The 25,844-nt window shown below is 44.3% G+C and overlaps 1 protein-coding gene across 1 annotated transcript; it reads left to right on the forward strand.

The window, feature by feature from the left end:
- The first annotated feature begins 1,070 nt into the window (after window positions 1–1,070).
- On the forward strand, window positions 1,071–25,251 carry RBAK (RB associated KRAB zinc finger). The gene is made up of 5 exons (XM_045875861.3): window positions 1,071–1,521; window positions 2,310–2,368; window positions 12,791–12,917; window positions 13,211–13,306; window positions 18,753–25,251. The coding sequence occupies exons 2-5, from the start codon at window positions 2,330–2,332 to the stop codon at window positions 20,669–20,671; spliced, it is 2,181 nt and encodes a 726-aa protein (XP_045731817.1). The 5' UTR covers window positions 1,071–1,521; window positions 2,310–2,329; the 3' UTR covers window positions 20,672–25,251.
- The last annotated feature ends 593 nt before the right edge of the window (window positions 25,252–25,844 follow it).

The following is a 25,844-nucleotide window of genomic DNA, read 5'->3' on the forward strand; positions in this document are numbered from 1 at the left end:
AAAAAACAACAGTTGTCCTTATTTCTATATTCATGGAGAGGATTTCTTGGATGGCAGGAGATTTTACTTTTAATCCCCACCATCTGCCAGTGGTTAAGAAGCAATTGGCCAAGAACAGGATTATGTAATCTCACACACACACAAATACTGATAAATCATCATCCTTATGGTCCTGTCTTTGAAAAATGACATTTTAACCTAACACACACATAATTCTCTTTGATGGCAAGATCTCAGGTAGCTGGGTTTGGTGGTATTTTTGTTTCTATTTTGGGTTTGTATGTGATTTCTTTTTTTTTTTTTTTAAGATTTTATTTATTTATTTGAGAGAGAGAATGAGATAGCATGAGAGGGGGGAGGGTCAGAGGGAGAAGCAGACTCCCCGCTGAGCAGGGAGCCCGATGCGGGACTCGATCCCGGGACTCCAGGATCATGACCTGAGCCGAAGGCAGTCGCTTAACCAACTGAGCCACCCAGGCGCCCCTTGTATGTGATTTCTGATTGTTCTACAGTATTTAAGCATTCGTTGTGTAATCTGGACAAGCTACATTTTCTATTTCCCTCCCCTTCCTTGGAGAAACCATGTGCCCATGGATGACAATATCTAATGTCATGGCTGGGCATTAATTGTATCCCAGTGTTTTAGTGAAACTTCTAATATTTCAGTGACGTGCACACGATACACCCTTTGCTTGTCCTCTCCTGCTCATGGGGAATCTCAGTGCCAACCCCATAGATCTCAGGGCAAGCAAAGGACCAGGGATCCAGGACGCAAACACAGCCCTCTACTAAAGGTGACACCTTTCCTTGATCCCTAACAGGAGCGAAGACAAATGGGAAATTGGGCCCTAGGTCCAGGCGGTTGATCCTCAGCACAGCGCCTCTTAACCACCAGATGGGGTGGAGACTTTCGAGACGTCCCCTAACATGTGGGCGCTTGGACTCACGGGAAACAGAGGTCGGGGTATTTGTCGGGCTCCCCGGGTGGGCTCCGGCAGGCGCACCGCCGCCCCTGTCCTGCGCATGTGCAGCTCGGCCTGTGTGCGTGTTCGCGCACGCGCAGTGCCGCCGCGCTGCTCTCGCTTCCTGTCCGAGCCCAGGTCACCGCTCGCCGTGGTTCCCAGGCTTCGGCCTCCGGCGGGCGAGGGTCCCGGGACCTGCGGGGTTACACGCCGTCCGGCCGGGCCGGCACCCAGCGGGCGCGGGTCCGCGCGGGGCGGGCGGGGGCTCGAGCGGGGACCCCCGAGCGCGAGCTCCGGAGCCCGCGGGCTGGGCCGGAGGGGCCGGGCGGGCGGCGGCGGCGCAGGGCGGCGAGGCCCGGGCACGGCACGTCTGCGATTGCGGGGCGGCGAGGCCCCGGGCGGCCAGTTCGGGCCCCGAGAGGGTCGTCGGCCCGAAGTGAGTTTGTCCCGTAGGCCCAGACCCGGCTCCCCGGGAACGGCGGCCCGGGAGGCGGAGGAGGAGCAGCCCCCGTCCCGGAGCGTTCGGTAGCCTTGGGGCAGCTCGGCGGGTCCCGACGGGGTAGGTCGTGCGCTTGTGGATCTTCCGGGCGGCTGGACGGGGAGGGATGGGCGCTCCCCGGGGCTCGGGACTCGTGGGACCCAGGTTTCCCGGGGGCGCAGGGGGCCCGCGCCTCCGCCCGCACCCGACACGCCTTCCTCCCCCGGGTTCCCTGTCCAGCTTCCCGACGCGTCTGTAAGCGCGGAGGGTCTGCTGACCCCGCTGGGTTGTGCCCTGGGGGACCAGTGTGCGAGGGCCAGGTGCTGCTGCCTGGGTTGACAGGACATTGGGTCCGAGAAGGGAGGTGGCTTGTCCGGGGTGACGGGGTCTGTGGGTGGGCTTGCTCACCGGACTCCGCTCCTGGGCCCGTGTTCTGTCCGCTCTGTTACAGTTTTCTTAGTAAAAGATTCTTACGTGCAGCGATAACGCAGTGAAGTGATACTGTTTAAAAACAGAAGTATGCTTTGATGCACATTAATCATTTTAGAGAAGTAGTGTTTTCTGTTCCTGTGGATACTTTGATTTTAAGCAGTTTGAAGAGTCAGTAAGAAAATATGTAAACAGTGTAAGAAGAGGGTTTTTTTTCAACATTAATGGAGGCAAGCTATTTGAAAAATGAGTCGATGTTTATGTTAGCCAATGAGAGTAACCCATCTAATCACCTCCTGATATGTGGGAGTGACAACAGTTCTACTCTATGTTTCTCCTTTCTCACATTTTTAGCCCCTTCTGAGTGTTCACAGGATATGAGCTTTGGTGGTTATTATGCCGGTTGTTTCTGACTTCTATTATTTCTCCTGCTTCCCTAGGTCCACTGTTAACAGTCTGTATGCTTTTCCAAGAGCAGCAGAAAATGAACGAATCCCAGGTGAGTTTTCCTATCTCTGTATATGTTCCCTTGCTTGGTTTGTAATGCATTTTAGGAGATGTATATGGATCCAGATTTTAAAATGGAAATGTGGAAATAAAAGACATTATCACGTAAAGTACCATTATTAAGGGGTCAGATCAGCACCCAGAGTCTTTTTTCGAGTTCATGTGTGCAGACAGTAGGTCACCTCAGGGCTGTGGAGATAGAGCTACACATAACTCTCGTTTTCTGACAGTCGCAGAAAAGGAGAGTATGGCCCATTACGTGGTTTGTGGGTTGTTTTTTTTTTTTTTAAGATTTTATTTATTTATTTGACAGTGAGAGACAGTAAGAGAGGGAACACAAGCAGGGGGAGTGGGAGAGGGAGAAGCAGGCTTCCCACAGAGCAGGGAGCCCGATGCGGGGCTCGATCCCAGGACCCTGGGACCATGACCTGAGCCGAAGGCAGATGCTTAACGACTGAGCCACCCAGGCACCCCCATTATGTGATTTGAATTGACTGTTTTGTTACCTGTGGGTTTTCAAGATTTCGTAGGACTTGAGAAAATGTCTTTGTTGAAATTGATGTTATCATGGGTAGCTTTCCTAATAAGTCATTGCAACATATGGCTTATACTTGTTGCTTATCTAAGCCAAGGGCCTGCTGCGTATAGTTTTTCCAGGTAGCAAAATACCCTGATCCAAGGAGACATTTTCATTGTTACTGTTTGATCCAGGGATAAAAGCTGAGTCGGAGGGAATGGCCTGCTCATCCTTCAGATGCTTCTGTTACTGTTCATCTGGGTTGTGCAGTAAATAATACAGCAAGGTATTCTTTAGTAAATACGTCCTCACTCCCATTCCTGTTTCAGTTCTCAGCATCTTGGTTTGTCCTCACCCTTCTCCCGAATGTGTTGGCAAAGATTAACAGTGACCTAATTACGGTCAAATCCATTGAACATCTTCCAGCCCTTACCTCACGGAACCATGCATCTGACTGAATACCTTTCTTTCTTAATATATAATATCTGCTGTTCAAAGTTTCACCGTTTTCTGAATGTTTTGGGTTCTTCTCAGTCAGGGTACACGTAGAGACCATACTTTGTGGGGCGGGGAAGCGATGGGGGCTGGTAAGTCTTTTAAGTCTTTTACTAGTAGTTCCTCTGGTATGTCTCTTGTGTTACTATGTAACTTACGTTTGAAGAAACTGGGTTTATCCTCTGTTTCCCACAGTCTGGATTGTGTTTACCACATTGCCATCATTTTAACTTTATAACACGTTTTTTTATTAATTCCCTCGTTGCCTTATAAGATTGGTAGTTAGCTCTGCAAGTTTACCCATTTCTGTTCAGTTCTTTTGGGAAGACTTTGTTGCGCATGATACTTGTCTGCTTTCTCCTAGAGGCCCGTATCCTCTTCCTGTCTTTGTTTTTGTGATGTTAGCATCCATTGGTTGATGTTCGTTGCCAAAATTCCTGGATTCTTTAGGGGAGACAAGATGGTGCTGTGCTGCTTTGCCATTTCTTTCTCATTCACCGGTTGGAATACTTTTCTAAAGAAAAATATCTCTTTGGGCGCCTGGGGGGCTCAGTTGGTTAAGCAACTGCCTTCGGCTCAGGTCATGATCCTGGAGTCCCGGGATCGAGTCCCGCATCAGGCTCCCTGCTCGGCAGGGAGTCTGCTTCTCCCTCTGACCCTCCCCCCTCTCATGCTCTCTCTCTATCATTCTCTCTCTCAAATAAATAAATAAAATCTTTTTAAAAAAAAGTAAAATAAAGAAAAATATCTCTTTAATTGGTTTTGTGGTTCATACAGGAAAGGTAATTTTCACAATATTGAGTAGGCTCCTGAGCAACCGAGATTTTTGTTTGTTGCATTTTGTTATTATGAGCTTATGGGTTTACACGTGTTTTAAGTATTTCAGTACATCGAAGTTGTTACTCTCTTTGATGCCTAGGTGGTTCTGTCTTTGACCAGAGAAATCCCTTCAGATTGGTTTCTGAGTCCTTTTGAAACATCAACTATATATATATATTTTAAAGGTTTTATTTATTTGAGAGAGCAAGACAGTACGAGTGGGACGGGGGGAGGGAAGAACAGAGGGTAGGGAGAAGTAAGCTCCCCGCTGAGCAGGGAACCCAATGCGGGGCTCGATCTCAGGACCCTGGGACCATGACCTGAGCCAAGACGTTTAACCCACTGAGTCACCCAGACGCCCCTGAAACATCCCCTGTATATTTGATAATATTCATTTTTATTCAGCATTTTATTTTGGAAAAACTTCATACTTACACAACAGTTGCAAGGATCATAGAGGACTCCCAGGTTTCTTTTTTCTTTTGTCTTCCTTCCTTTTCATTGTGTGTCTTTTATGATTCCATTTTACATCTCTTGTGGGCTTGTTAGCTCTAACACTGTTGTTATTTGTGATTGCTTTGGGGTTTATAGTATGCAGCTTTAATTTATCACAGCTTATCTTCAGGTAATGTACCGTTGATCGCTGAGAATGTAGGGAACTTGTCACTTCCATTTCTCCCCTCTGGGTCATTATGCCGTTGTGTCATTTTACTTTTACAGGTAGAATCAATCCCACAAGACATAATGATTTTTAAGTAAATAGTTATTTTTTCAGGAATAAGAAAATAACATAGTTATCATGTCTAGTACTCTTCATTTCTTGATGTAGATACAGATTTTTATCTGCTGTCATTTTCCTTCTGCCTGAAGGACTTCCTTCAACACTTCTAGTTGTTTGTTTTTTTCTTTTTCAAATTATTATTTAAATTTTAGTTAGTGAACATACAATGCAATACTGGTTTCGGGACTAGAATTCAGTGATTCATCACTTACATAGGACACCTGGTGCTCATCACAACAAGTGCCCTCCCTTAATGCCCATCCCCCATCCACCTCCCTCCATCACCCCTCGGTGTATTCTGTCCTTAAGGAGTCTCTTATGGTTTGATTCCCCCCCTCTTGTTTTTTTCCTTCCCATATGTTCATTTGTTTTGTTTCTTAAATTCCGTGTATGAGTGAAATCATATGGTATTTGTCTTTCTCTGACTGACTTATTTCACTTAGCATAATCCCCTGTAGTTCCATCCACATCATTGCAGATGGTAAGCTTTCATTCTTTTGATGGCTGAGTAATATTCCATTGTATACAAACCACATCTTCTTTATCCATCAGTCGGTGGACATTTGGGCTCTCTCCATAGTTTGGCTACGGTAGATAATGCTGCTGTAGACATCAGGGGGCCATAAACATCAAAGATTCTCCTTTGAATCTGTATTTTTGTATCCTTTGGGTAAATACCCAGTAGTGCAATTGCTGGGTCATATGGTAGCTCTATTTTCAACTTTTTGAGGAACCTCCATACTGTTTTCCAGAGTGGCTACACCAGCTTGCATTCCCACCAACAGTGTAGGAGGATTCCCCTTTCTCCGCAGCCTCGCCAACATTTGTTGTTTCTTGTGTTGTTGATTTTAGCCATTCTGACAGGTGTGAGGTGATATCTCATTGTAGTTTTGATTTGTGTTTCCCTTGTGATGAGTGATGTTGAGCATCTTTTCATGTCGGCCATTTGTAGGTCTTTGGGAAAGTGTCTATTCATGTCTTCTGCACATTTTTTAACTGGATCATTTGTTTCTTGGGTGTTGAGTTTGATAAGTTCTTTATAGATTTTGGAACACTTCTAGTTGCTGAAGAATCTTTCAGCTCTTGTATGTCAGAAAACAGCTTTATTTTGCCTTGGCTTTTATTTCAGGGGAGCTTTGCTGGGTTTTCTCCTCCTGTACTTCAGACATCTTCCCCTACTGTCTTCTCGCTTCCATTGTTTCCAGGAGAAATGTGATGTCATCCTTACCTTCGTTCCTCTGTATGTACTGTGGTTTTTGTTTTTTGGGTTTTTTTCTAGCTGCTTTTAAACTTTTCTCTTTATCCCTGGTTTTGAGCGATTTGATTATGCTATGTCTTGGTATTGTTTTCTTCATGTCTCTATGCTTGCAGATCATTGAACTTCTTGGATCTGTGTGTTTATGATTTTCATCAACTTTGAGAAATTTTTGACCACATTTTTTCAGATATTCCCCCCGCCTCCCTCCATCCATCCTTCAGCGATTCCTGTGTGTTAGGCTGCTTGAAGTTGTCCCACAACTCACTGACACACCTCGTTCTCTTTAAATTCCTTTTTCTCTGTGCATTTCATTTTATATAAGCTTCTATTGCTATGCTTTGTTTTCACTGATCTTTTTTTTCAGTGCTGTGTTAATCTAGTCTGGTGTAACTTCCATCTCAGACACTGTAGTCTTTATCTGTAGAAGTTCAATATGAGTCTTTTTTTACGTCTTCCCTGTTCCTACTCAGATGTTTTGAACATAAGGAATACGGTAATAAGTTATTTTAATGTTCAATACCACTTGTAACATCTGGGTCCATTCTAGGCCTATTTCAGTAGATCCTTGATTTTCTATATGGCTTGTCCTTTCCTGCATGTTTCCCCAGTTTGTCAACCCTCCCTGCTCCAGGGCCAGAAACTCTCAGGGCAGTAACCACAGGCCTCCCCATGTTGATTTCCTGTCTATAATTCCTGTCCTTCATTGCTTCAAGATCCGTGTCTTGAAAACCACCGCTTTGTATATTCTGTTATTCGGTGTCCCCAGAAACCTTTCCCCCCATCCGGGTTATAGGGAAATTCACCCATTTTTTTTTTCTGTGTGGTTTAGTATTTTATATTTAGATCACCGATCCAGTTGGACTTTTTTCTTTTATGGTATAAGGTATGGATGCAGTTTCGTCTTTGCCCAAAGGACTGTAGTTGCTCCAACACTGTGTATTAAAATCAGTGGGTTGGGGTGCCTGGGTGGCTCAGTTGGTTGGGCGACTGCCTTCGGCTCAGGTCATGATCCTGGAGTCCCAGGATTGAGTCCCGCATCGGGCTCCCTGCTCAGCAGGGAGTCTGCTTCTCCCTCTGACCCTCCCCGCTCTCATATGCTCTCTCTCTCTCTCTCTCTCAAATAAATAAATAAAATCTTTAAAAAAATAAAAAAATTAAAAAAAAAATCAGTGCGTTGTTACACCGTCTTGTAATATCACAGGTCCTCATGGTTTGTCATGTGATCACAGAAGTCTGTTTCTAGACTTACTGCTCCATTCCACTGACCCACCTCCATCCGTGTGCCAACACTAAACCCTTTTAATCATAATGGGTGTGTTCTAAATCTGGTAGAGGTTAGGCCCCTTAAAGAGCTGCTTTTTTGGAGATTTTCCTAGTTCTTGATTCCCCCCCCCCCCATATGAACTTTAGTGCCAGCTCACCTAGTTCCAGGAAAAAAGCTTTTTTGGTAATTTTGTTGGGATCACATATCTGTAAAGTAATTGAGGGGAGAGTGATTTACATCTCTGTATTACTGAATTGACCCATCCAGGGAAAAGGAGCATCATTTCATTTGTTCAAGTGTGCTTCTGCGCCTTTCAGGAGTGTTTTTAAAGTTTTCCTAGTATAGATTTTGTATGTTTCTTATTAACAATTTTATTTTTTCTTTTACTCCATAAAGTGTGTGTATACTTGAATTAAATCTTCTTAGTCTGTTAATGTAACAAGGGCTGTTAGTTTTTTTCTAAGTGATCTTTTTCTTTCCTTCTTTCTTTCCTTCCTTCCTTCCTTCTTCCCTCCCCTCCCTTCCCCTCCCTTCCCCTCCCTTCCCCTCCCCTCCCCTCCCCTCCCCCACCCCTCCCCTCCCTCCTGTCCCCTCCCCTCCCCTCCGTCCCCTCCCCTCCCCTCCTTCCCCTCCCCTCCCGTCCCCCTTCCCCTCCTTCCCCTTCCCCTCCCTTCCCCTTCCCCTCCCTTCCCCACCCTCCCCTCCCCACCCAACATGGAGCTCAAAGTCACAACCCCAAGATTAAGAGTCGCACGCTCTCCAACTGAGCCAGCCAGGCTCCCTGGGGGCTACTGCTTTATATGTGCTGATTTAACAGTATTCCTTTATTGAGTTGGTTTTGTTGTTGATTCTCTGAGTTTTCTGGGTGTAGTATATCACTTGGAAATAGAAATAGTTTTATTCTTTCTCTGTTGATTAGTATGCCTTCTGTTTTCTCCAACTGGAGATAATGAGCATTTTGCCTTGTTCCTTATCTTACTGGGAACGCATCTGGTGTTTGTCCATTAAGTAAAACCCTGACTTTAGAACTGAGAGGACTGTATAAAACCTGTGCACATGTGTCTCCGTCTGTATAAACTTAAAAAGCACACGAGTGCTTGTGTGTGTATCCCACGTACTATGTGTATCAGGGTGTGAGCGTGTGTGTGTATACACACATCTGTGCTAGTGAAGTGTCCATTCCTATTTTCTTGAGGGTTTTTTTAAATCACGTATGTATTTTGAATATAGTCAGAGGCTTTTTCAGCATCTTTGTGGGATAAAAGTCTTTTCTTGGCCATACTAGAATAGCGTGCTGATGGATTTCCAAAGATGAAATGAGCATGTGTTCTTGGGATAAGTGCCACTTAGATATTATATATTTTCGTTCTGGTGTTGGATTCTGTTTGCTAATATCTCATTTTGCGTTTGTGTTGATACAAGGGGTATGGGTGTGTGATTTTGTCTGTCTTACCGATTGCTTGGTCAGCCTTCTGACCCCGCCACTCCTTGCCTTGTGGACTAACTGAACCCAGGAGGTTCTCCACTCTCCGTGGCAGTTCATCAGCTCACTTGTCCTGCGATGTCCTGCTCGGGATTCTCCGTCAGCTCAACTCCTGCAGTCTTGGGGAATGTCGGCTGTGGCTCCTACATGGGGGTAGAAAACCCTGTGTGGATACATCTTTTGTCAACAGCAGGATCATGGGACACATTTGCCGCGCACTCTTCTTCTGAAGCGGGAGTTGAGTATTGGCAGCCCCTAGCACCGCTGCTTGCGATGGCATTGGAGACCCCCTTGCTGCTCTTCAGGGGGGCGTCTGTATCCCCGTGTTCCTCTGTGGCGGCCCTCTCACTCGCTTTCAGTGGAGGATATCTTGAAGGTTTTGAGGAAAGTGATCCTTTGGATAATAAATTGTCCTGCTTTCCTGAAAGAATCTAATGTCTGTAGGCTGAAATGTTAGCTTGGCTTGGTGTACACTTCTGGGTTCGAAATACTTTTTCTTTCACAAGCCGTGGGCAGTTGTCCAAGGGTTTTTCTCAGGTGAGAAGTAGAATGGCAGTTTCCAGGGTAACTGGTGTGTTTTTTCCCCACCTTTTAGGAGTTTTTTTTTTTTTCCCCTTAATTTTTCGGTTTGGGGCATTTTATCAGGAAATCTCTAGATCTGTATTTCCCCCCAAAAATTCTTGTTTGCAAGTTGGATGGCCCCTTGTGACATGAAGGCTTACGCGATCCTTCAGCTCAGGTATCATTTTCCATTCTGCCTTTGATTCTTTGTGTTCGTCCTTCTTGTTTTCTCTTTCTGAAAATGTTGAGTCTGTCGGACCTGGCTTCTGTATCTCAAGCTTTATTTCAGCATTTCAATTTCTTGTTATCTGAGACATTTCCTAAATTGTATATTCTGTGTCCCCTTTGTTATTTAAGCCTCTTACTTGGGGGTTTTAAAAAAATTCAACAATTTGGTCTTTAATTTCTAAGTATTCTCTGCTGGCTGTTTTTGGGAGAATGTTCTCATTTTATGGAAGCAGTATCCTTAATTTATTGAAAAATACAAATCAGTAGAAAAAATGTAAGTGTCCTTTACGAAATTGATTTTAATCATTGTTGAGCTGCTCATCTTGATGCTTATCTTTTATTTACACTTTTCCTCAATCAGCTGATGAGTCGTGATTTTTTAATTTCAGTTTTTGGAAGAAAAATCACTAATAGCTAATGTGGATATACTCAACTAATGACGCCATTTCACTCTTTTTTTTTATGGAGGGGATGACTGCAGAGCCCTAGAAGTTAGTGGAGTAGGGAAATGTGTTTAGGTTGACATCACTTCAGTTTTTCTTCCATTTTTTTATTGTGATAAAGTACATATAGCATGAAATTCACTGTTTTAACCATTTTAAAACGTACAAGTCACTGGCATTAAGCACATTCACATTGTTGTGCAACCACCACCACCGTCCATCTTGAGAACACTTCTCATCTTGTAAAACTGAAGCTCTGTCCCCAGTAAATAGTAACGTCGCACGTCCCCCCTCCCCTGGCAACCATTGCACTTTCTGTCGCTTTGATTGTGACTATTCCAAGTACCTCACCTAAGTGGAATCGTCCAGCATTTGTCTTGTTGGTGGTGTGTTTCACTGAGCATCGTGTCTTCAGAGTTCATCCATGATGGAGCAGGTGCCAGAATGTCCTTCTTTTGAGGGCTGAATATTACTCCATTGTAAATATAGACCACGTTTTGCTTGTTTTTTCGTGTGTCCATGGACACTTGGGTTACTTCTGCATTTTCACTATTATGAATAATGCTGCAGTGAGCATGGGTGTATAAATACCTCTCTGAGACCCTGCTTTCAGTTCTTTTAAGTATATACCCAAAAGTGGAATTGCTTGATCATACGGTAAATTAATAACAAATTTATTTTTAATTTTTAAGGCACTCTCATGCCTGCAGTGGCTGCCCCAGTTTGCATTCCAGCGACAGCGCACGAGGGTTCTGATTTCTCCGACATGTGTTATTTGCTGGCTTTTTGGTAGTAGCCATGCTAAGGGACAGGAGGTGGTGACTCATCGTGGCTTTGATTTGCATTTCCGTAGTGATTAGTGATGTTGAGCATCTCCCCATGTGCTCCTTGGACGCTTATGTGTCTTCTTTGAGAAATGTCCATTCCAGTCCTTTTCCCATTTTGAATCATGTTGGTTTCTGTTGTTGGGTTTTAGGAGTTTGCTGTGTATTCTGGGTATGAGTTCTTTACCAGAGACATGGTTGGCAGATGTTCTTCCCGTTCTGTAGGCTGCCTTTTTCTCCTGTGGATAGTGTCTTCTTACACACGGAATCTGTAGGCACCACTCCCATTTGGAACTGGCTGTGAGTTGGCGGACAAGATCGTCTCCCGAGTCGCTTTTCCCTCAGTGTGGTTCTCTGAGAGCTGCCTTCAGGAAGATCACCCACGTCCAGCACGGATAGAGTGGACGTGTGTCCTGGTTTGCCCAAGACCCTCTTGGAGTGCACCCGTATTCCCTCCGATTTAACATTTATCCCAGACAGAAGCTGTCTGTGTCGCAGTGAATGTGTGACCCCCCCCCACCTGTGGAGGCCTGAAACGTGTGGTACTCCGCCACGTGTGTGGCCACGGGGCCCACAACCGGAGAGGTCTTACCGTCCGCCGCTCATCCCACTGCTCTGTGGACCGAAAACCGGGATCCGCTTGGGCTGCTCAGGCGCTCCTGTGGCTCCTTGCTCCTCACCTCCACTGCTGACTGGGGCCCTGCGCCCTCTCGATGGGCCTGGGGATCCTCCAGGGCTCTGGCACAGTCCGCAGTCCACTCTTGCTGGGGCCCTGCGTGCGCCCTGTGTGGAGCTGTGCGGTCTGCGGCTTCGGTTCTCCTCTTCTCGACTCTGTGTGTCAGGAGTCTCCTCAGAGAAATTCCTGCTCAGGGAACAGCCTCTGTGTTCCAGGGCTCTGTTCTTTTATTTCTTTGAATTGGACTTTTAGGGGGTTTTGTTTTGTTTTTGAGGCAGGAAAGTAACTGTGTCCATTGAGTTTACCCTCCTGAATTAGAATCCGCTCCTACCATCAGAGAGCTGTGCAGGGGTCTCCCTGCCCTGTTCTTCCCACCCCCCTCTTCAGTGTCAATGCTGCCTCTGTTTCTGCCCATTGGTACTTCACGCCTCTGCCTCTTCTTTCCGCCTTACTCCTCTGGCATCCTGGCTGCATCTGTGAAACCTAACCTGGCAGCATAAAATTCAGTTTGTTAAACCACTCTCCGTGCGGCACTCTGACCTCTTGGGTGTTCGTTGGTGCAAGTTATTGCTGCAGGAGTGAGGTGTTTGAGGTGTGGTATTTGGCCCAAAACTTGGAGGAAGTTGAACCCTTAGTCACGCAGGTCGCTACAGATGAAACAGCTGAACAGAAGACGGAGACCAGGGACCGAGTGCTGCATGCGCCCCCGTGACGAGGTGGGGCGGGAGGCTGAGGGTTAAAATGTGTCTTTATTTCCGTGGTGTTTTCCTCCCAGGCTGGAAGCTTTCTGAGAGCAGGAGTGGTGTCTTACTCATCTTACATCCCCAGAACTCAGTTCAGTTGCAAAACGGGAGCTCACTTGGTTTTCTGGTTTCGGGGCTTGGTTTTTTAGGGGGCATGTGAAAGAACCCGAAGGCAGTGTGTTTCCACTCCGATTTTGTTCCATAATCTGTAACACACAGTCAGGTTTTCAGCGTTCACAGTTAACTTTATCAGTGAGCTTGGTAAGCTCCCATGCCCGCATGCCTCCTCCATGTGACCAGTTCTGATCTGGTGCTGTTCCAGGGGCCAGTGTCATTCAGGGATGTGGCCGTGGACTTCACCCAGGAGGAGTGGCAGCAGCTGGAGCCCGATGAGAAGACCACGTACCGGGATGTGATGCTGGAGAACTACAGCCATCTCGTCTCTGTGGGTGAGGAGAGCTTGCTGTGTGGGTCCATACCCCCGGGGGCCGGGGTTGAGGTGGAGGGACTGCCAATTTAATGATTTTCCCTCAAGTTTGAAGAAATAAGTGATAGGACCATTTAACTCCCTTTGGGCACCAGGTTGGGTATTCGTATGTTGGCATCTCCATCGAAACCTTTGATTTCGCGAAGGTGCAAAGCTGGCCACGTTTTATCCTGCAGCCTCTGAGGCAGCATCTTGGACTCAGAGATCTGAGAGCCGAGCAGCCGGTCCAAGTCTGCCTCTGTTTCTCACTCACAGGGTATGACAGCACCAAACCGAAAGTGATCCTCAAGTTGGAGCAGGGAGAGGAGCCATGGACAGCCGAAGGTGATCTGCCGTGTCAGAGTCATCCCGGTAAGTTAGGAGCACAGTAGGGTTTTGGACATGGTCGCCCCCGCTTTGAGGGACTGAGGGTGGCCCTCAGCCTCCAGCGCCCCGGCCACACCTCCCAGGCCGCAGGCAGCTTGCTCCCTCCAGCACCGCGTGCAGGCTGCTTTTCTGATTTTACATTTGATTTACACTTGTGGACATTTTCCACGCTAGCCAGTGCTGAGGATCCAGTCACTTCCTCCTCGTGTGTTCTCAGTAACTCACTCACCCCCAGTAGCACAGAATTCCTTTCTTTGCAGGCATTCAGAAGTCTCAGAGAAAAATGAACTTGAGACTTTCCCGTTCATTCTTTTTGTCTTCCATTTTCCTTCCTTCCTTGCCATGAAGTGCCTTGGGCTGGTTTCCTGCCTGTTTCACTCCCTCCTTTGTGCACTCAGACACCAAAATCTGCTCCCTCCCTGAGCCGGTGAGGCCAGCCACTGCCTCATGTAGGTGCACCAGCGCTCCGTTTGGCACCGATGAGCACAGGCCCTAAGTCAGTCCAGTCCTCACGTGATGTTGTTGAAAACTGACCCCTGTGCTTTGGAGCGCAAATACAACTGAAAGACAGCTTGGGATAAAGAGCAACAAGAGCTTCATTGCTTTGCTGGGCAAAGGAGGCTACAGAGGGCTGTGGCATTCACAAACTGCAAGGAAGGGGGCTTTATATAAGGGAGAGGATCTAGCCGATTTGACAGGAATGCTGCCAGCCTTGTTAGTTACTTTCAGGGTGGTGCCAGGTTCCTGAGACCACAGGCAGGTTTGCAGAAGAGAGGAAAAAGGTTACTGTAATATCGAGCTTCGGGGCGCCTGGGTGGCTCAGTCGTTAAGTGTCTGCCTTCGGCTCAGGTCATGATCCCAGGGTCCTGGGATCGAGCCCCAAATCGGGCTCCCTGCTCAGCGGGAAACCTGCTTCTCCCTCTGCCTGCCACTCACCTTGCTTGTGTTTCTCTCTCACTGTCTGTCTCTCTGTCAAATAAATAAAATCTTTAAAAAAAATTTAAAATAAAATAAAATCGAGCTTCGCGGGGTGCCTGGATGGCTCAGTCGGTTGAGCAGCTGCCTTGGGCTCAGGTCATGATCCCAGAGTCCTGGGATTGAGCCCTGCATCGGGCTCCCTGCTTGGCAGGGAGCCTCCTTCTCCTCTGCTGCTCCCCCTACTTGTGCTCTCTCTCTCTGTCTCTGTCAAATAAAATTTTTTAAATAAATAAATGAAAATAAGTAAAATCGAGCTTCGCTGAAGCATTCATGCAGCCGTCTTGATTTTTCTTCGACTTCGTGCTTTAAGCGGTGTCAGTATGCTGGTGCAGCACGAGTCGGGCCTTCCTCTTTTCCCAGCGCTCCTTCTCTGTCTGCCCACATCTGCAGCCACCGTAGATGTGCAGGAAGCGTTTACTCATAAGTGAAGTTGGCCTCCCAGGACCTGTTTGCCATTCTTTTTTTTAAAAGTTCTTAGTTTGGGCGCCTGGGTGGCTCAGTCAGTTATGCATCTGCCTTTGGCTCGGGTCATGATCCCAGGGTTCCCTGCTCAGTGGGGAGTCTGCTGCTCCCTCCATCCCTTCCCCTCGCTTAGGCGTTCATGTTCTCTTACAAAAATAAATAGAATCTTTTTTTTTTTTTTAAGTTCTTATTTTATTAATCCTCATGGAAAATCTGCACAATCACCACAGATAAAGTCACTGCAGAATCTTTACTCCTGTTGTCCAATCTCTGGCTCACTGTTGGCCAGCACCAGCCATGGCTCTTGGCGTCCCCCCCGACTTTCTTCATTCTGCTCTTGACATTCCTCTCACTCTTTCCTGGAGGTCTTTTTCTTCTCGTACAGGCCATGTCTTACAAGTCTGTATTTGGGTTTATTTTTCTTTGCATTATGCAAGGAATCCTAAATCATGCCAAAGCCAGTTGTCTTGCCACCACCAAAATGGGTTCTGAATCCAAATATGAAGATGACACCTGGTGTGGTCTTGTACATTGTGCTAGTTGTTCCCCCATTACTGCGGCCTTCCTGGGGTGAGGAACATCAATGACCATTTGTTTCCACTGAAGTAGTTACTTGCTTGTGAACTTCCTGGTCTGGATAGTTACCATGTCCTTCATGATGGCGGCTGAGCTTCGAGCAGCCAGGGAGGAAAGAGCCTTTTTTCCATTCTTTAATTTTCTTCATATCCTTTAAAAAGGTTCATCTTATCTCAACTGTGAGGCCTTTTTCTTTGTATTTATGCTGCCTGTTCCAATTGATATTTAATGCCTGTAACCTGTGGACTGTTTTACCTGACGGATGCCCATGCTGGAGAGGTACCCCAATCCCTTCTTCCTCAGAGTGGCTGACAGTCAGCTGCAAACTTCTCCAAACCATCCTGTGCATCCTCCCCACTTCCTTTATTTATTACATCATACTGGTCTTCTCTCCCTTGGTTCCTGTTTATGTTGTGAAATGCTTTAAAATTTTCCTGTATATTCTTAGTTTCTTCTGACCTCAGCGTAAAGGATACTTTCTTATACCTGGATCACAGTGAATCCTATTTGGAAGTTGCAGAGTCTGTTCATCTGAAACATCCAGTTGATTTAACACTAGGCTGACAAGATGAGCCCATAACTATTTCTTCTGAAATACATTTTACATTCTCCTCTCCTCGGGTTCCTCTCACTATGGTGTGATGTTTCCCATCAAAATTCATGGCCTGTTTCCCCAGACTCTTGTTAAATTCCATTTGGTCTAGATGTCCAGACTATCCTAGCCCTTCTTCGTATGTGCCTCTTTTACCCAAGTTATACATTTTCCTTCCTTCCTTTTTAAATTGTAGTTATAAAGAGATTACAATATATACCTGAAACTAATATAACACAGCACATTAATAACTATATTTGAATTTTGAAAATAAGTAAAAAATGGGCGCCTGGGTGGCTCAATTGGTTAGGTGACTGCCTTCGGCTCAGGTCATGATCCTGGAGTCCCTGGATCGAGTCCCGCATCGGGCTCCCTGCTCGGCAGGGAGTCTGCTGCTCCCTCTGACCCTCCCCCTCTCATGTGCTCTCTCTCTCATTCTCTCTCTGTCAAATAAATAAATAAAATCTTAAAAAGAAAAAAAAAAAGTAATTTTTTAAAAAATCTACCCCGGAAGAAATGCCAAGGCTCAAAAAACCACAAACGCATAACAAAATTTGCCATTTTAACATTTTTAAGCATACAGTTCAGTGGTACTAACTATATTCACATTGTTGTGCAACAGAACCTCTAGAACTTTATCCTTAAAAGTTCACCTCTTATTTGAGCTTTCCTTAATTACTTCTTCACCACACTTGTTTCTCCCTTCTCTTGATACCCATTCCGCAGTTACCATGAAAGTTAGATATGTTTATATATTTGGTACTTGATTCTCTTTCTCTACCTGAGTTACAATCCTCCAAGAGGAAGGATCCTGCTTTGGTATGTAACATATAGAAGGCATTCTGTAGGTTTTTCATGGATTGAGGACCTAGGGAAGAAAGACCTTTTTTATCTATATCCGTTGAGACATAATTTATCCTCAACTATGATTCGATAAAACAGGGTTAGGGTGGGACCTGAAAGCACCCCATTTGATCAGATTAGGAACTACTTTAGTTTCCAATCACAGAGAGATTTCAGGAAAACTAGGAAACGTTGCCATACTATCCGCAGGCACACAGTTTAAAAGTTAGGAAAGGAAAACATAGTTGCATGGGCTAGTTCAGGTTGAGCTTTCACACAGAGTAGTGACTTTCAAGTACATGTTATTTATAACTTTGTGTTAAACCTGTTTTAAAAATTAAAGGAAGAAGAGCTTTAAATAGCTGGGAAGAAACATTTAAAGCTTCCCCTGAAGTATGGATAGGTGTGGAGTGTAGCCACCGCTGGAAGCCACCTTGGTGCACGAGAGCGTGAGCATAGGCTGGTGATTGGGAGGAAGCGGGCATGGCCTGGCTTCCTGGAGCAGAAGGTATTTTTGGAAGATTAGTGAAATGCTAGTTTGAATACATTTGTGAATCCAAGTAATGAAAAATCTTACTGGTGAATGATAACTTCTCTTTTTTTGTTTTGTTTTTTTTTTTCTGTTGGTATTCGGGGCTTGGAGGCCCAGGGATGGTGTAGATTTCTGAGCACAGAACTGTTGGTGTCGCACTGATTGTGGATGAGGGCAGCCAGCAAGAGCTCAGAGGCTCCAAAACTCTGTAAGAGGCATGGAAATAAAAAGTTAATAGTACAGGGGCAGCTTTAGAAATCTGACGTTTAAGGTTTTATACTAAAACTAAACGAAACCTGTACTATAACTTGCTTGTTTTCAGGACTTGGTTAGTGTCAGGGACATGACTGGTTTTATGAAATTTAAGTCAGTAAATTGAAAGAAAATCGATGGACATGTGTTTCGTTTCATATACTGTTCTGAGCGATTCACATGCACCAAGTTGGTCCCTTCCCAGTGATTTGGGCACATTTCAGCCATGCGAAGCTGCATCACAGTTAAGTAACTTGCTCAAGACTCGGCCAGTAGTGTAGAAGTGGCTTTGAATCGAGGTAGCCTCATCTCTGCACTTTGAGTCGCCATGCTCTGTTGTGCAAAGTGCAGTTACAGTTAAGTAAGACTGTCGGGACACTTCAGAGAGCCGATGTTCGTGGCTCGGTCTCTTGCCATCTGGTCCCATCTTACATTCCTTTTGGATATTTATGTGCCTGGAACTCTCCTCCCTCCAGGTGAATGTGAACCAGGGCTGGGGAGTTGGAGCCCTGGTGGTAGGACTGTTTCTAAAGATGAGGAGATTGGAATTTTTAGAATGCTTATTTGGATTTATGTGCAGAATAGAAAGGCAAAGGTTTTGGAAGGGTCTGGGCTAGTGAGGATGTCATCATGGTAATCTTTGTGTGAAGCAGTATCTTACAGTTTAATATAAATTGTGACCTCTTACTCCCAGCGTAATCCATACTTGAATGTTTTCCTTGAATATTCATGTAGCAATTGCTCTTGTTCTCCCACTGGACCGATGTGCTCAAGAGCCCTCCTGTTTCTGCCTTAATCTAGTGCTCTTTCAGTGATGGTGCCCTCTGCTCATCATTTCTTGGGTTTATTTCACCTTTTCTACCAAAGTTTTGAACATATTTGGGAAGTAACAAAGGTACTTATATTTGGTATGAATTTACTCTCCCTTCTCTCTCTAGTGCTGAGTCCTATCCCACTCTTATCCCTTCCCTGTGCCTACCCCACCCCACTCCCGTGTGTGTGTGTGTATGTGTGTGTGTGTGTCTTATGTGACCCATCAAGGGGAGAGGAAGACTAGACCCTTGTGATGATGTTTATTTTTGGAGACTGGCTATAAAGCCAGAGTCACTTCCTCTGTAGGGCACCTGAGTACCACTCCCGTTTGATACCTGGTGTGTTCAGATTCACAAGGTTTGTTTAATTTTATTCCTTTTTAGAAATAGTCTGGAAAGTTGATGACTGGATAGAGAGAATCCCAGGAAAAGAAGATGAACATTCAAGGCAAGCTATTTCTACCAACAGCAAAACCCCGATTGAAGAGAGAGAGAATGCATTTGATAAAACATGTAATGTGGAAACAAGCCTTGTTCCTTCAAACATAACATCTCATACTTGTGTCTCATGTGGAAAGAATTTAGAGTCTACTTCAGAATTAATTATTAGTGATGGAAGCTATGCAAGAAGGAAACCTGATGAGTGTAGTGAATGCGAGAAGATGTACCACAGAGGGAAACCCTATGAATGTAATCAAAATGGGGAAGGCTATTCTCAAAATGAAGAGAGTATTCTTCAGAAGATTAATATTTTGGAGAAACCCTTTGAATATAATGAATGCATGGAAGCCTTAGACAATGAAGCTGTTTTCCTTGCTCATAAGAGAGCTTATATGGGGGAAAAGCCCTACGAGTGGAATGACTCTGGGTCAGACTTCATCCAGATGTCAAATTTTAACGTATACCAGAGGTCACAGATGGAATTGAAGCCCTTTGAATGCAGCGAATGTGGAAAATCCTTCTGTAAAAAGTCAAAGTTAATCATACATCAGAGGGCCCACACGGGAGAGAAACCTTATGAATGTAATGTATGTGGGAAATCCTTCAGCCAAAAGGGGACCCTCACCGTCCATCGGAGATCACACTTAGAGGAGAAGCCCTATAAATGTACTGAGTGTGGGAAAACTTTCTGTCAGAAGTTACATCTCACCCAACACCTGAGAACTCATTCAGGTGAGAAGCCCTATGAATGTAATGAGTGTGGCAAAACCTTCTGCCAAAAGACCCATCTCACCCTACACCAGAGGAATCATTCAGGAGAGAGACCCTATCCCTGTAACGAATGTGGGAAATCCTTCTCCCGCAAGTCTGCCCTCAGTGACCACCAGAGAACGCATACAGGAGAGAAACTTTACAAATGTAATGAATGTGGGAAATCCTACTACCGAAAATCTACCCTTATTACACATCAGAGGACCCACACGGGAGAGAAACCCTATCAGTGCAGTGAGTGTGGGAAGTTCTTCTCTCGGGTGTCATACCTCACTATACATTATAGAAGTCACTTAGAAGAGAAACCCTATGAATGTAATGAGTGTGGGAAAACCTTCAATTTAAATTCAGCCTTCATTAGACATCGGAAAGTACACACAGATGAGAAGCCCCACGAATGTAGTGAATGTGGAAAGCTCTCTCAGTTCTCATATCTCACTGACCATCCTACAGCTCCTTTAGGAGACAAACCCTATGAATGTAATGAATGTGGGAAAATCTTCCTTGACAGTTCAGCCTTCAGTGGGCACCAGCCGCTTTCAAAAGGGGAGAAATCCTATGAATGTAACATCTGTGGAAAATTGTTCTCCGAGTTGTCATACTACACTCTACATTACAGAAGTCACTCTGAAGAGAAACCCTATGGATGTAGTGAATGTGGGAAAACCTTCTCCCATAACTCATCCCTCTTTAGACATCAAAGAGTGCATACAGGAGAGAAGCCCTACGAGTGTTACGAATGCGGGAAGTTCTTCTCTCAGAAGTCCTATCTCACCATCCACCACCGGATCCATTCGGGAGAGAAGCCCTATGAATGTAGTAAATGTGGGAAAGTCTTCTCTCGGATGTCAAACCTCACTGTGCACTATAGAAGCCATTCCGGAGAGAAGCCCTACGAATGTAACGAGTGTGGGAAAGTCTTTTCTCAGAAGTCATACCTCACAGTACACTATAGGACTCATTCAGGAGAGAAGCCCTACGAATGTAACGAGTGTGGGAAAAAATTCCACCACAGGTCAGCCTTCAATAGCCATCAGAGAATTCACAGGAGAGGGAATGTGAGTGTACTGGACGTGGAGACTCTCCTGTGAAGTCAAAACGCTCTGAGTATGACGAAATCCAATAGGGAGACAGACGTCACTGAGAGCTCGTGTTTCTGAATGGGGAAAACCATTTAGGCATTAGATTCATCTCTACCTGATTTCTCACAGAGAAGGATCCCTAGGAATGCAAGAAGCAGCAAAGCCTTCAGCGAGATCCTGCAACCCATTGGGCACGAGATAATTTATACAGGAGCGAAACTTGATGAATATTTAATATTTATTTTGGAATTCAAATTGTATTTACATATCAGGGAATCATACCAAGACGAGATCTGTCAGAGTGATGAATGTGGGAAAACATATTGTCTTGGAAATTGTTATACTAAAAGCCATATTTCTGATGTAAATTCCAATGTTTATAGGAAAGCCATCAGAAGCTATCAGCTCTGAATAAACCATTGTATAAAATGAAGTTTTGGAATCAGGAGTCTATAATGAGGACAGAAACATTAAACATATATGGCAGTTTCTATCATGTTTTTAAAATGCAGTCTAATAGTAATTCTATGCAAATTTGGATTTGAATTATTTGGGAAAAGGCAGTATTCTGAGTATTAAGGTGGCAGAATGTACTAACACAGGATATTTGTTGTTGGTGAGACGTTTGCTAGGTACCAGATAGTTAAATACGTACTTTTCTATTTGTTGGGAGGCATTGACAAATGGGTTTTTGGTGAATGCCCCATCAATAAAGGCTAAGCTGGTGGTTTTTGTAGAGTTTTCAACTACATTTGAACAAAAAAGATTTTAAGACACTATTTTCATAAACTATGCATAGATGATTTGGAGTTAAGTCTCTGTCAGTAAAAGGGCATCCACACAGTTTATCTGTAAACGACACACAGCTCTCATGCCACTCTGCTTGTCTAATCCATAGGTTTGAGTGCGCGGTGTGCCAATATGTAATTCAGAAACTTCATCTCCTTTTATTTGATGTGAATGCTATGTCACATTATTTTGTGCACTGCTCCTCATTCCCAGTATTGTGGAACAAATACAAGTTTCTGGCAGTTTTAGTTGATTAACTCAGTGTCCTTTTTCCCCTTATTCCTTGCTGGAAGAGTTTGTTCACCATTTCCTCACATGACACAGAGGGTGAATCCCGATTCGTCTAAACCAATCATGGTAATTCCATTCTGATTGCCAGTAACCTGTCACACGACCCAGTTCATTGGGCCAAGGAATGTAAGGGTCATTTAATAATCAAAAATTAATCACTGGACTACATCATGGAAACAATCTAGGATGCAGAAAAGTCACGTGTAAAGTCAGCATCCATTAATGTTCTTCATAAGCTATGGATTTGAAAGGAACTTCCCTACTTGCATGAAAAGTATCTAAAACTACAACCGCCAGCCTACCTAATACTGAAATACTGAAAGTTTTCTCCAGGATGCAAAAAAGGAAAAAAAAAAAAAGGCTATATGCTGTCACTAATTGTATTCAGTATTCTGCAAGAGGACATAGCCAGGAGAATAAGGGAAGAAAAACAAAGAGCTTAAGGATTAGAAGTAAAACTTATTTGCAATTGACATGGTTTTGTACATTGAAAGTTCTGAAGAATGCACAGATAATTGAAATTAATGACCAAGTTTAGCAAGGTCCCTGCATATAAGCTCATTGTGCAAAAACAGTTTTTTAATATACCCAGCAGTGAACATAAAAAATGAAAAACTTAAAAGCAATACCACTTAAAATAGCATCAAAAATCCTCAAGTGCCTGGAGGGAAAATTACCTAACACCTATTTTCAAGAACTGTATCTAGAAAAAAAACTACAAAACTTGAGAGGGCCATATCTAGTTCATGGATTCCAGGAGAGTTTTTAAAAGATCTCAATTTCCCCCAAATAATTTCATATATTCAATGCAATCTTAAAAGTCCTAGTAAGTTATTTAATTGAAATTAAGCTAACTCTAAAATTCAAATGAAAATTCAGAAGACCAATAATAGTCAAGGCTATCTTCCGGAATAGAGTGAAAGAATTTATATTACCAGGTACCAAGGAAGACCTGTCATAAAGCCATAGAAATTATTATAATTGTGTGGTATTGGTGCAGAGAGAAACAAATTGACCATTCAGACAGAATAAAGATTCCAGAAACACCCATATATAATACAGTCACTTGGTTTTTGATGAAGATGATAATGCAGTGTAATGGGGAAGAGGATATTCTTTCTAATAAATGTCAGTAAATTTAATAGGAAATAGAGAAGTGGGTTGAGATGGATTACAGATCTAAATATGAAATGGAAAATAATAAAGCGTTGAGAAAAATTTAGCAGACTGTATGTAACCTTATAGTAAGAAAATTTTTCTTAAGACCCCCAAATCACTAAACTATAAAGCCAGTTAATTTGGATATATTAACTTTTTGAAACTTATGTTTATCAAAAGGATCCCATTAAGAAAGCAAATAGGCAAGAAACGGGGAGAAAATACACAACTTACATATATGACAGCAGACTTGAGTGTAGAGGAGGGAGTGGTGATGGTTTTTGGAAGGGGCCAGTTAGTAAATACTTGGGGCTTTGTGGGCTAGACAGTCTCTGAACATGTCTGTGTCTCAGTAAAACTTTATTCACAAACACAGGCAACAGTCTGGATTTGGCCCTTCCAGCCCTGAATCTAAAATTGAAAAAGAATGCTTACAAATCAACAAGAAAAAAATAGAAAATGGGCAAGAGATTGGGACATCCACTTAGAATATCCAGATGGCCAGTAAACACAAAAAGGTATGTTATTTTTATTAGTAATCAGGGAAATGCAAAATTAAAACACCACCCACCCACTGAGATGGTTAAAATGAAAAGCATAAAAAAGAACCAAGTTTTGGCAAGGAGGTAAACAGCAGGAAGCCTACCCTGCTCGAGGTATTGCCAACTATTATGACCATTTTGGAAAGCTGGCTCTTTGAACATGCGTATACCCTTTTAACCCAAACGTAGCAGATAGGTGCGTTTATGTCAACCAAAGGACATGCTAGAATATTCATGGCATAAAACTGCTAAAACCAGAATTCTCTGAAGGCATGCATACGGTAGAATGAATGAACCTAAGTGGTATGTTTCACTGCAGAAGACTGTAGAGTGTTGAGAACGAGTGAGCCGTAAGTATTTGCAATAGGAGCTCGGTTTCACAGAGCTGAATGCTGGAAGCCAGACACAGGCACACACCCTGCATGACCATCTGTGTAAAGCAAAAGAAGGTAAAAACTTGTCTATGCATTTAGATAGCAGTCTAGTGGCTAGCCTTGGGGCAAGGCTGAAAAAGGTATTTATCTGGTGCTGGTAATACTGTTTCTAAATCTGGGTGCTGAATATCTGAGTGTTCTGTGCACTTAAGATATGTGTCTTTTTCTGCATGTATATTGTTTTAAAATCCTGCATCGTTTTGTGCAGGAAATATTCTTTAGAGTAGTTTTAATGGCAACTACAGAGATTTCCTACACTGTGACCTTAAAGCTTAATAAAAAGTATATTTTAAGTAAAATATTTGAAAAGGTGACAGGGCCATTACGTATTTTGTCATCCTACCCTTTTGCATATATAAATGGATCTGAACCACCTCTTCCAATAAAGAACTAACGTGTGTAAATATTTCATATTTTCTCAAATGATTTTTCACATTCTGAATTGGGGGTGCATCTTCTACATTACCGTTCTCGAGATGACCTTGCTGGGAGGTGAATCCATATAACGGTGACTTTGATTTGATGGGAAGTTGTACTTAGAAGGTTTCTACTCGGTTGTGAGCACAGATGTGTGAATGTGAAAGCTCTGTGTCGTAAAAAGTAAGAGTGCTTGGCGGGTGGGGAGGGAAGAGGGCCGGCTGAGCTCAGCGGCCCAGCAAGAAGGAGTTAGGCCATGGGATGGAGTGGACTGTGTGCACTTGACTTGATTCCCTTCCTCATACTAGGCAAAGCTTGAAGTGTATACAGATTAACACCTGGCTGAAGGAGCAGTAAGCCAGGAGCTGGGGCTTGATGCTTTGCTCCCCCACCCCAGCTGCCTGTTTGTTCCCTCAGTCCACTGGGCTTAACCGCGAGGCATGTGGTCAAGCTCCCCTTCCATCCCAGCCAGAGCCTGCCTCTTTCACCATGGGGTTACAGTATTCCCCAAATTAAAGGCCACAAAGAAAAACAGCAAATATATAACCTCCCCACCCCCTGACTTGCCACCGTGGTAATCATGACAAAGTTCCCTTTCACATTTAGGAAATCAGATTGCTGTAGTGCCTGTCAAATTGGGGAACTGGTTGAATTGTTGACTTGTGAGCAGAGTATGGAGTGAAAATAATGTCCAGAAATCCTCCAAGGGAAGACAGGACCATGGTCTCTCTATGGAGGAACATGTGGCCTCTGGGGATGGTGAAGAAACAGGTGCAAATATGGCATCTGCCAAGCACAGCTCCCAAACCCTCATCGTTTCTCCACACAGTCAGCTGACCTGACGACAGTGGAACAGGAAAGCAAGTGCGTAGCTCAGGACCACCAGACAACCCTCAAGCCTGGCAGGACTGGGGAGTAGATGGAACACACAGGCGGGTGTTCCGCCCTCCCCCTGCCATACTCCCCAAACCTAAGCTTTTGCAGCAACAGAAGAAAATGGGCATATTTTAGTGGTTAAAACCAAGGAAGGGGGAATCCTTTTGCAGCATGGTGGTCTGGTGGGTGGACAAACAGGAAATGTACAACAGCTTTGTCAGCTTTGGGGCACACAGGTTCTCCAGAAACCCTCACTGGGAAACAGGAGTGTGAGTGGCTTTTCCTGCGGGCAAGGTTCCAGGAACTCCTGGGAGAAAAGGAGCTCGGGAAAATCTGAGACTTAGCCACTAAAAAGGAACAGGCTGAACCGCCTCCGCTAAATGAACGTCCTCAAAGAAACAGTGTATTGCTAACGTCAGGTAGGAATAAGTAAAACGGTGAAGTGTTGAGTATGAACAATAAAGATTCAAGAGTTCAGATGAGCCGGTGGCTGATGAGCTGGGAGATAACTGTGTGGCAAAGAGTGTTTGCAGAAGGCCTCAGCAAGAATAAAGAAAATGTGCGGGGAAAGGGGTAGAAGTGAGGTTTCCACAAGATAACAGGAATCTCCGAAGTGGGGGAGACTGCAGCAGTGAAGAGGAGGAACTACTTGGGGGGGATACTTAATTTCATATA

The sequence above is a fragment of the Mirounga angustirostris genome, unplaced genomic scaffold (genome assembly GCF_029215605.1).
Source record: "Mirounga angustirostris isolate CCGP_5_RB_7025 unplaced genomic scaffold, mMirAng1.0.hap1 SCAF_5, whole genome shotgun sequence".
Lineage (NCBI taxonomy): Eukaryota > Metazoa > Chordata > Mammalia > Carnivora > Phocidae > Mirounga > Mirounga angustirostris.

Excerpts from the sequence above, each read along its gene's own strand:
- RBAK (XM_045875861.3), top strand. The coding sequence starts at position 2,330 with ATGCTTTTCCAAGAGCAGCAGAAAATGAACGAATCCCAG. Across the intron at positions 12,918-13,210 it reads CAGCCATCTCGTCTCTGTGG|GGTATGACAGCACCAAACCG; the intron begins GTGAGGAGAGCT and ends TCTCACTCACAG. Across the intron at positions 13,307-18,752 it reads GCCGTGTCAGAGTCATCCCG|AAATAGTCTGGAAAGTTGAT; the intron begins GTAAGTTAGGAG and ends ATTCCTTTTTAG.